The sequence below is a fragment of the Triticum urartu genome, chromosome 5A (assembly GCF_056163025.1).
Source record: "Triticum urartu cultivar PI428250 chromosome 5A, HENAU_Tu73, whole genome shotgun sequence".
In the NCBI taxonomy this organism is placed as follows: Eukaryota; Viridiplantae; Streptophyta; class Magnoliopsida; order Poales; family Poaceae; genus Triticum; species Triticum urartu.
The window spans coordinates 412120309-412131754 of NC_141877.1; the positions used below are offsets into that span (position 1 = coordinate 412120309).

The following is an 11446-nucleotide window of genomic DNA, read 5'->3' on the forward strand; positions in this document are numbered from 1 at the left end:
TAACCGAGTACTAATACACTCCTAAGTGGGAAACCGTTTAGGTTGTGATCGGTGTGAACAGGTTTGCAATTCAATATAGCATGATACTAATACGCTCCTAAGTGGGAAACCGTTTAGGTTGTGATCGGTGTGAACAGGTTTGCAATTCAATATAGCGTGGAGTAATTTGGAATGTGATGAGACACAAGCTCAAAATTTATTGACGGTTCTAGTTTCGAAGTGCGACACTATTCCCGGATGGAGTACTTCTTTTTCTACTCCCTCCTTTTCGGTTTTATAGGGCTTATCTCAAAATTTTAGTTTTTCCATTTTATAAGGCTCAATTTGGTTGTTCCCCAACACATGTTCAGATTCCAAGGTGCATTAAATCATTGCATGCAAGTATTAAGAGAAAATTGACCAATGCATGTACTTTATGCATGCATGCATTGCAATTAATGCATTGATAAACATAATTTTTTGAGAAAAACAAGAGCATTAATTAGGTGCTTTTGCAAACTACAAAAAATATTCCACCACTCATCATCTTGGTTGATGAGATTTTTGAATTAAGCCCTATAAACCGGAAAGGAGGGAGTACTGCTGTGTACGTGCAATAACTGACACCGTCGTATACATATCTTACGGTTAATGGGGCGTTTGACAGGAATAGCCGCGTGGCGAGCTCTAGGCTAGTCTTTTTTTCAGACGCATTAAACCTATCTCTCAGGACTTCTCGCACGCACCATCGTGCCACCCACAAAAACTTGTACTCTGAGTTTAGTGGTACGTTATACAGGAAGAGAAGAGGTGCACGCACGCACTCGTCCTCTCACACACGCGTCTATTTTTTCTTGAAAAGGAGGATGATGACCCCCGACCTCTGCATCTGGGAGTCATACACGCATCTGTAGCTACGAATTGTAGTGTTCTCAACCATCCGATTGGCTCTATCATGGATGTACCTATATACTAAAACATGTCTAGATACATCTATATTTTGACAAATGGAAGGCATGTATTGTGGAACGGAGGGAGTGCTTGTCATCAAAATGGATAAAAAGGGACGTATCTCGAACTAAAATACGTCTACATACATCTCCTTTTATCCATTTTGATGACAAGTAGTACTTCTTACCCAAAGGAACTTTATATCCAACAGACACAAAATATTCGTTCGACTGTTGGAAATTACTGATCTGATGTTCAAGTAATTGCTGCATCACCACCAAAACCCACCATTTCTTAAGCTATAGTAGACCAAGGTAATTCCTATATTAGCATATTACTAAGATAATCAGAAGGCACTGTAGAAACATTTAGGACGTGAGCTTGTCAATCTGAATGTGGAGGGACACAAGCTTAGTCCCGGCCAGCAGCTTGGGCAGAACTGTCAAGAAGGTCAGCTCCTACACGTCGACGTCGCCGGGATCCTTGCTGCTTGTCACCTCCATTTCCACCTTGACGGCGTCGGTCGTGCCTTTGGGCTCCCCCGGCGGGTCGTTCGCCCACAGCTTGGCCACGTAGTACGGCAGTGGGGACGCCCCCACTCTGATGCAGACGACTGGCACGGTGATAGGCGCGTTGATGTCGAGCACGCCGCCGACCAAGAAAAACGCGCGGCGGTCCTCCTCCGCGAACAGCAAGAGCCGTGGCTCCGACAATGGCACTTGCAGCTGGAGCACCTTGCCGTACTGGATCCTGTGCATGGGCATGGGATGCGCGGTGCTGATGTGGTGGTAGAGCGCCAGCGGCGGGCCTTCGTAGCCGCAGACGGGCACGGGGCATTTGCAGGGCGCGAGGGACACATGCTCTAGTGATCGGCGAGCTTTTGGTAAGTGACGTAGAGCCCACAGCCTTTGTGCGGGCACTCCACCCTCACCGACGAAAGGACGGAGTCCACTGCCGTGTTCCGCACGTTGAAGCCACCGCCGCGCTCGCACTTCTGGCACTGCCGCTGGTTCCCTGGGCGCTCGACGCGGCAGTCCGTGCAGGCCAGGTGCCCTCCCTTGCACTGCAGAAATCAATCGAACAACACATCAATCAAGAAACCTGCACCTTGCTCAATCAGCCAAACGGACGAGGTGTATTTGAACCTCATACATTGGAGGCGTCAAGGGGCGGAGGCACAAGGGGAAGTGCAGCACGGTGAGGTCCATCGAGACCTTAGAGAGCTCCATCGTCGGGTCCTGTTCGGTCTGCATGATCTCGCCCTCCTCGTGCACAACCATCTCTCGACTTGGGCCGGGGTATTACAAAGCTTTACCGTCACATATTTTATACTACTTCAAGGTGCATTAAATCAACACATGCAAGTATCAAAAGGAGAGTCACGGCATGCATGCATGCGTTGTAATTAATGCATCGGTAAACGCAAATTATTGAAATATATTGTGTGCAGTGCTTTGATGTGTCGCGTCAACTCGTACATCAACGAGAAATTTGATTATCCTCTCCCTCGCGGACTTAACTGCACCTGCCTTTGGCTGTATGACAGGTTGGCCACACACCTGTCAGGCCCACCTATCATACACGCAAAGGCAGGAGCATCCCTCCCTCGCCCATGAGCGTGGTGGCTGGCAAGACTAGGAGAAGCTTTCGCTACACGCTCTCCCTCCCGCACGCGGTGGACATGCAGCAGTTCAATTGGTGTCAGATGGCCAGAAGCGTACTGTAGTACTCCTCCAGTGCAGTAGTACTCCATCATTGTTCGACTTCCCGAAGAGGCGAAGAGCCAAGCACAGCCCGGACGCTCGTGTGGCAGTTTCATGTGTAGAGTAGTCTAGGATAGTGTGTACCGCGCCTGTAAGCTTAAAATCGTTGGGGTCGGCTCCACGCTATGTGGCCGTCTCGAAGTTTAAAAAAATTAAAATAGTCTTCTAGTGCTACCGGACACCCTGGTGATTGTAGTTTGCACGCTCATCTGGTCAAGACAGGAATATATATTTTAATTTGTTTTTTTCGAAAAGGGGGGACTCCCCGGTCTCTGCATCAGAACGATGCATACGGCCACATATATTTTAATTTGTGGTGGGTAAGTGTTAGAGGTTGCAACAAATATATTGTACACCGCGGGTCTTTCAGCCAAGTTTAGAGGCAAGCATGTGGGGCCAGTGCTATGATGTGTCGCGTCAACTCGTACAACGGGGAGAAGCTTGATTTTACTACACGCCTTCTCCCTCACCCATGCGCGCGGTTGCTCACAAACGAGGACAGGATTTTGCTTAGTAGTACTTCTACAACAAGCTATCCGTCCCGCTCGCGGTGGATGGACATGCAGCAGTGGATTCGACACTGTAGAAGTAGTAGTAGTAGTAACATCATTGTTCGTCTTCTCGAAGAGGCGAAGAGCCAAGCGCAAACTGAACATTGCAGTTGCGAACATTGGAGCACGCATATAGCCAGGCTCTTGTATGAGACAAAATTGATAAGTGAGCCCACTATTGTACTAGTACGTATAACTACTTGCTAGAGATTTCAACAAGTGACTAGACTACACCGAGACGGAGTACATATGGAGCAAAATGAGTGAATCTACACCGTAAATAAATACATACTAGTTCTATCATTTTCCTTTCCGAGGTGCACAATATTGAGTATACTGGCTAGTCTCTTTTTGACACGCATTTACGTTTTTTTACACAGTACAGACGCAAGTGCTCATATACACGCGCATACACTCACCCCTATGAACGCACACATGCACGACACTATCATCTTGAAATTTACGAAGTCACCATAGGCACCTCCTCGTCGACGAGTCCATAGGTGCTTGAATGCCAAGGAGGGAGAGGGTAGCGGTTCCCGAGACGTTGAATGGTCAATGATGCATCCTCAATTACAGGCAGAAGGAATTAATTGGAGAAGCAGAATAGAGCCAGCACGATGTGAATGCAACAGAGCTTGGACTCTCATATAATAAAGGCGCCCCACCACTCCAATCCATCCACTCCCAAGTCTCTGCGCAACACTGCTCACTCCAATCCAAGACCAAGTGACCAGAAGCCACAAGCACCTATGGGGGCGATGGACGCGAGCGGCAGTCGGCTGTGCCAAATCATCCAAGGCGCCGGCCTGCGGCCCCGCACCGCGCAGCGTTTCCAGATGGTGCTGGCGATCGCAGGCATCGTAGCCCTCGCTGACGCCGGCTTCGCCTCTCGCATGGACGACATGATGGTAAACTCCATCCGCAAGTTCACCGCCGTCAAGAAGCGCGCGGACGACCTTGCCGTACTGCTCCAGCCCGCGCGCCCAGGCTCCTCATTGCCTGCCACCCTCATTGGCCTCCATGGTAACGAACTCTTTCAAGCCCTGGTGGCCCTGCAGGTGCCGAAGGTCGCGACGAAGAATGTGCACCTCGAGGCCGTGCTCGCCGCACAGCGCCTCGCCATGCAAGAAACCGTCGACCTGCACATCCACGTCTACGAGGAAATCGTCTACATAGGCCACTACAAGGCAAGCGAGGACAGAAAGACGTTGGCCTTCTTCCAGCGGCTGGAATCTTTGGACGCCATTGTTCAGAAGCACGTCGACCTGGCCACGAAAGTCGCTGCTACTTAGGCGTCATTCGGTGGGCCGGCGCCCTGAGTCGAGGAGGTGGACGTCGTCGATGGATGCATCTCTTCTTCTTGCCTCCTGTAACCAGCACTGCATCGCCTCGTGGCCTTAATGTTTTATTACTATAGTACTCCCTCTGTTCCCAAAGATAAGTCTTTCTAAAGATTCCAGCAAGTGACTACTACATACAGAGCAAAATGAGTGAATCTACACTCTAAACTATGTCTACATACATCTGTATGTTGTATTCCATTTGAAATAGTATCTAAAAGGCTTATATTTATGAACGGAGGGAGTATATGGCATTTTTATTCTAGTCGTAACGTTTTCACTGTGAGGTGGGGCCACAGTTGAGCAAACCCACCCCGCCCACCGGGCGTCGGCCGAGTTTAGAATTAGAAGAGAGAAACGAGGGAGGAGAGCCAGCTGTAGCACGGACGCTGTTGTCAGATGGGACTCGTGTTTATAGAATAGGAGTACTGAGCACTCGTGCCTCTTTTTTGAGGGAAAAATTAGTCGTATGTCTAGTACCACTAGTTGGGTGCGTGCGACCTATAGCTGTCATCACTTTAGGTCTCCTTTTCGAACCGCGGCTATGCTTCACAGTACATATTATTTCACGCATTTATCCTCCTATATGTACTCCTAGGCTATTTCCACGTGTTCCCATTCGCCAACATGTGGGACATAGAGCGTCTGGGTCGTAGTGCATTCACACCTCAGAGCATATGCCGGGGTACTTTACATTTCAGACCTCATGAATTACATGCAAACCCCCCGCAGAAGAATAAATAAATGAATGAATTACTACATGAAACCGGATTATTTTCATGGAAACCGGAGCACGTTCATTAAATTTTGGACATAACACATTTATAAAAAATGACCGGACCGAAACCAGTCTAAGGGCCTCTTTGATTTTTCCCACAAAAAAGGGCCTCTTTGATTCACAAGATACTGAAAACACAGGAATGGGGAAAGTATGATGGCGATGAACCGAGACGAGGATAACTCTAACTCACTTAGAGGTTAGAGTTAGATTCTAACCCTGAACTAACTCTAAACCAAAGACGTGTATGGATGGCAGGGTTAGATTAACAATAAATGCTCTATCTCAATCATTTGACTACTTTGGACCCTATTTCCTGCCGGATTTGGAGGGTGCTTGGATACGTTTTAGTTCCATGACTAAAAGTAGTGGGACTAAAACTTGCTAGCCTCACCCATGCTTGGATCCAAATACTAAAGAGACTAAAATCAAGTTAATGAGCATTTATTATCCTCCAAACCCTCCAATCCAGAACTTGCCTATGTTAAAGGAGAGGAGTTAAATGAGGAGAGAGAGAGGACTAATCCACATTTTAGTAGGGGTACCCCTGACTAAATTTTTTTAGTCTCAAGACTAGTTTTAGCCCCTCTTTAGTCAGGGGTGCTCGGAACTTTAGCCTCTTAAAGAGACTATTTTTAGTCAGACTAAAATAAGTCCCTTGGATCCAAGAACCCTCTTGGTGTGGTCGGCTCTTCTGTGGCCTCCTCCCGCTCACAATTGACATAAACGAACCATCTATACAAATCAAGCATGCAAAACATGATAATTTTTACTTTGTCCATACAAATGAGATATCCCACTTAAACATACAAGTCGTCAATCAAGCTTCACAAAATAAAAAAACACTTCATGAAACAAAGAATGAGCTAACTCATCACGGAAGTCATTCATGATAGGGAGGGAGCCCGGAGCCCCTCACGCACCGAGGTAGGAGCTCGCCATCGTCGCTCTGGAGGAAGGCTCTATAGAGCCCAATGTTGGGGAACGTTGCAGAAAACAAAAATTTTCCTACGGTTTCACCAAGATCCATCTATGAGTTCATCTAGCAACGAGTGATTAGATGCATCTACGTACCTTGTAGATCGCGAGCGGAAGCGTTCAAAGAACGGGGATGATGTAGTCGAACACGACGTGATTCAAATCACCGATGATCTTAGCACCGAACGGAACGTGTCCTTGTGGACCTTCGAATTTCAGTAGGAGCTTGATCAGAAGTATCTTGATCATTATCATTATCTTCCTCTCTAGTCGGTGCAGGAACCTCAGGAACATTTTCTTGAGTTGCGGCATTTTCCGGTCCAAGAGGTAATACTTCATCAAGTTCTACTTTCCTCCCACTTACTTCTTTCGAGAGAAACTCTTTCTCTAGAAAGGACCCATTCTTGGCAACAAAGATCTTGCCTTCGGATCTGAGGTAGAAGGTATACCCAATAGTTTCTTTAGGGTATCCTATGAAGACGCATTTTTCCTATTTGGGTTCGAGCTTTTCAGGTTGAAGTTTCTTGACATAAGCATCGCATCCCCAAACTTTTAGAAACGACAGCTTAGGTTTCTTCCCAAACCATAATTCATACGGTGTCGTCTCAACGAATTACGACGTTTGGACACACCATTATGCTGAGGTGTTCCAGGCGGCGTGAGTTGTGAAACTATTCCACATTTTCTTAAGTGTGTGCCAAATTCCTGACTCAAGTACTCTCCTCCACGATCTGATCGTAGAAACTTGATTTTCCTGTCACGTTGATTTTCAACCTCACTCTGAAATTCCTTGAACTTTTCAAAGGTTTCAGACTTGTGTTTCATTAAGTAGATATACCCATATCTACTCAAGTCATCAGTGAGGGTGAGAACATAACGATAGCCACCGCGAGCCTCAACACTCATTGGACCGCACACATCAGTATGTATGATTTCCAATAAGTTGGTTGCTCGCTCCATTGTTCCTGAGAACGGAGTCTTGGTCATTTTACCCATGAGGCATGGTTCGCACGTGTCAAATGATTCATAATCAAGAGACTCCAAAAGTCCATCTGCATGGAGCTTCTTCATGCGTTTGACACCTATGTGACCAAGGCGGCAGTGCCACAAGTATGTGGGACTATCATTATCAACCTTACATCTTTTGGTATCCATACTATGAATATGTGTAATATTACGTTCGAGATTCATTAAGAATAAACCATTGACCATCGGAGCATGACCATAAAACATATCTCTCATATAAATAGAACAACCATTATTCTCAGATTTAAATGAGTAGCCATCTCATATTAAACGAGATCCTGATACAATGTTCATGCTCAAACTTGGCACGAAATAACAATTATTGAGGTTTATAACTAATCCCGTAGGTAAATGTAGAGGTAGCGTGCCTACGGCGATCACATCGACCTTGGAACCATTCCCGACGCGCATCGTCACCTCGTCCCTCCCTAGTCTCTGTTTATACTGCAGCTCCTGCTGTGAGTTACAAATATGAGCAACGGCACCGGTATCAAATACCCAGGAGTTACTTCGAGTACTGGTAAGGTACACATCAATTACATGTATATCACATATACCTTTTGTTTTGCCGGCCTTCTTGTCCGCTAAGTATTTGGGGCAGTTCTGCTTCCAGTGACCCTTCCCTTTGCAATAAAAGCACTCCGTCTCAGGCTTGGGTCCATACTTTGACTTCTTCTTCCCAGCAGCTTGCTTGCCGGGCGCGGCAACTTCCTTGCCGTCCTTCTCAAAGTTCTTTTTACCCTTGCCCTTCTTGAACTTGGTGGTTTTATTGACCATCAACACTTGATGTTCCTTCTTGACTTCTACCTCTGCTGATTTCAGCATTGCAAATACTTCAGGAATGGTCTTTTCCATCCCCTGCATATTGAAGTTCATCACAAAGCTCTTGTAGCTTGGTGGAAGCGACTGGAGGATTCTGTCAATGACCGCGTCATCCGGGAGATTAACTCCCAGCTGAGTCAAGCGGTTATGTAACCCAGACATAGTGAGTATGTGCTCACTGACAGAACTATTTTCCTCCATCTTACAGCTGAAGAATTTGTCGGAGACTTCATATCTCTCGACCCGGGCATGAGCTTGGAAAACCATTTTCAGCTCTTCGAACATCTCATATGCTCCATGTCTCTCAAAACGCTCTTGGAGCCCCGGTTCTAAGCTGTAAAGCATGCCGCACTGAACGAGGGAGTAGTCATCAGTACGTGTCTGCCAAGCGTTCATAGCGTCTTGGTTCTGTGGGACGGGTGGATCACCTAGCGGTGCTTGTAGGACATAATCTTTCTTGGCAGCTATGAGGATGATCCTCAGGTTCCGGACCCAGTCCGTATAGTTGCTGCCATCGTCTTTCAGCTTGGTTTTCTCTAGGAACGCGTTGAAATTGAATACAACGTTGGCCATTTGATCTACAAGACATATTGTAAAGATTTTAGACTAAGTTCATGATAATTAAGTTCATCTAATCAAATTATTAATGAACTCCCACTTAGATAGACATCCCTCTTCTAGTCATCTAAGTATAACATGATCCGAGTTGGCTAGGCCGTGTCCGATCATCACGTGACACGGACTAGTCAACGTCGGTGAACATCTTCATGTTGATCGTATCTTCTATACGACTCATGCTCGACCTTTCGGTCTTCTGTGTTCCGAGGCCATGTCTATGCACATGCTAGGCTCGTCAAGTCAACCTAAGTGTATTGCGTGTGTAAATCTGTCTTACACCCGTTGTATGTGAACGTAAGGATCTATCACACCCGATCATCACGTGGTGCTTCGAAACGATGAACTGTAGCAACGGTGCACAGTTAGGGGGAACACTTTCTTGAAATTATTATGAGGGATCATCTTATTTACTACCGTCGTTCTAAGCAAACAAGATGAAAAACATGATAAACATCACATGCAATCAAATAATAATAGTGACATGATATGGCCAATATCACATAGCTCCTTTGATCTCCATCTTGGGGCTCCATGATCATCCTGTCACCGTCATACTCATCGACATGTAAGTTGTGATTCCTATTACAATAGCATGAACATCTCATACATCACATATAGATCATTCATCATTCATCACAACTTTGGCCATATCACATCACATAGCATACCCTGCAAAAACAAGTTAGACGTTCTCTAATTGTTGTTTGCATGTTTTACGTGGCTGCTATGGGTTTCTAGCAAGAACGTTTCTTACCTACGCAAAGACCACAACGTGATATTCCAATTGCTATTTACCCTTCATAAGGACCCTTTTCATCGAATCCGATCCGACTAAAGTAGGAGAGACAGACACCCGCTAGCCACCTTATGCAACTAGTGCATGTCAGTCGGTGGAACCTGTCTCACGTAAGAGTACGTGTAAGGTCGGTCCGGGCCGCTTCATCCCACGATGCCGCCGAATCAAGATAAGACTAGTAACGGCAATCATATTGAACAGAATCAACGCCCACAACGACTTTGTGTTCTACTCGTGCAAGAGAACTACGCATAGACCTAGCTCATGATGCCACTGTTGGGGAACGTTGCAGAAAACAAAAAATTTCCTACGGTTTCACCAAGATCCATCTATGAGTTCATCTAGCAACGAGTGATTAGATGCATCTACATACCTTTTAGATCGCGAGCGGAAGCGTTCAAAGAACGGGGATGATGTAGTCGAACACGACGTGATTCAAATCACCGATGATCTTAGCACCGAACGGACGATGCCTCCGCGTTCAACACACGTACGGAACGGATGACGTCTCCTCCTTTCTTGATCCAGCAAGGGGGGAAGAGAGGTTGATGAAGATCCAGCAGCACGACGGCGTGGTGGTGGATGCAGGGCGTCACAGTAGCAGGGCTTCGCCTATACTACGAGAGAGAGACGTAACGGGGAGAGAGGAAGCACCAAAGGCTGAGGTATGAAATCCCTCCTCTCCCCCACTATATATAGGAGGGCCAAGGGGGGTGGTGCGCCAGCCCAGGAGATCTAATCTCCTTGGTGCGGCGGCCAGGGGAGGTTTCCCTCCCCCCCAAGGCACCTCGGGGTGCCTTCCACCACTTGGACTCCTCCTTGGTGGAAACCCTAGGCGCATGGGCCTAGTAGGGCTGGTGCCCTTGGCCCATGTAGGCCAAGGCGCACCCCCTACAGCCCATGTGGCCCCCCGGGACAGGTGGCCCCACCCGGTGGGCCCACGGGACCCCTCCGGTGGTCCCGGTACAATACCGATAACCCCGAAACTTGTCCCGATGCCCGAAACAGCACTTCCTATATATAATTCTTTACCTCCGGACCATTCCGGAACTCCTCGTGACGTCCGGGATCTCATCCGGGACTCCGAACAACATTCGGGTTACTGCATATACATATCTTCACAACCCCAGCGTCACCGAACCTTAAGTGTGTAGACCCTACGGGTTCGGGAGACAAGCAGACATGACCGAGACGACTCTCCGGTCAATAACCAACAGCGGGATCTGGATACCCATGATGGCTCCCACATGCTCCACGATGATCTCATCGGATGAACCACGATGTCGAGGATTAATCAACCCCGTATACAATTCCCTTTGTCAATCGGTATGTTACTTGCCCGAGACTCGATCGTCGGTATCCCAATACCTTGTTCAATCTCGTTACCGGCAAGTCACTTTACTCGTACCGTAACGCATGATCCCGTGATCAACCACTTGGTCACCTTGAGCTCATAATGATGATGCATTACCGAGTGGGCCCAGTGATACCTCTCCGTTATATGGAGTGACAAATCCCAGTCTCGATCCGTGTCAACCCAACAGACACTTTCGGAGATACCTGTAATGCACCTTTATAGTCACCCAGTTACGTTGTGACGTTTGATACACCCAAAGCACTCCTACGGTATCCGGGAGTTACACGATCTCATGGTCAAAGGAAAAGATACTTGACATTGGAAAAGCTCTAGCAAACGAACTACACGATCTTTGTGCTATGCTTAGGATTGGGTCTTGTCCATCACATCATTCTCCTAATGATGTGATCCCATTATCAATGACATCCAATGTCCATAGCCAGGAAACCATGACTATCTGTTGATCAACGAGCTAGTCAACTAG

The 11446-nt window shown here is 47.1% G+C and overlaps 1 protein-coding gene across 1 annotated transcript; it reads right to left on the reverse strand.

The window, feature by feature from the left end:
• Positions 1-1388: 1388 nt before the first annotated feature.
• Positions 1389-1694, reverse strand: LOC147971653 (uncharacterized). The gene has a single exon (XM_087524058.1). It carries the CDS (start codon positions 1692-1694, stop codon positions 1389-1391), a length of 306 nt encoding a protein of 101 aa, XP_087380184.1.
• Positions 1695-11446: the final 9752 nt, after the last annotated feature.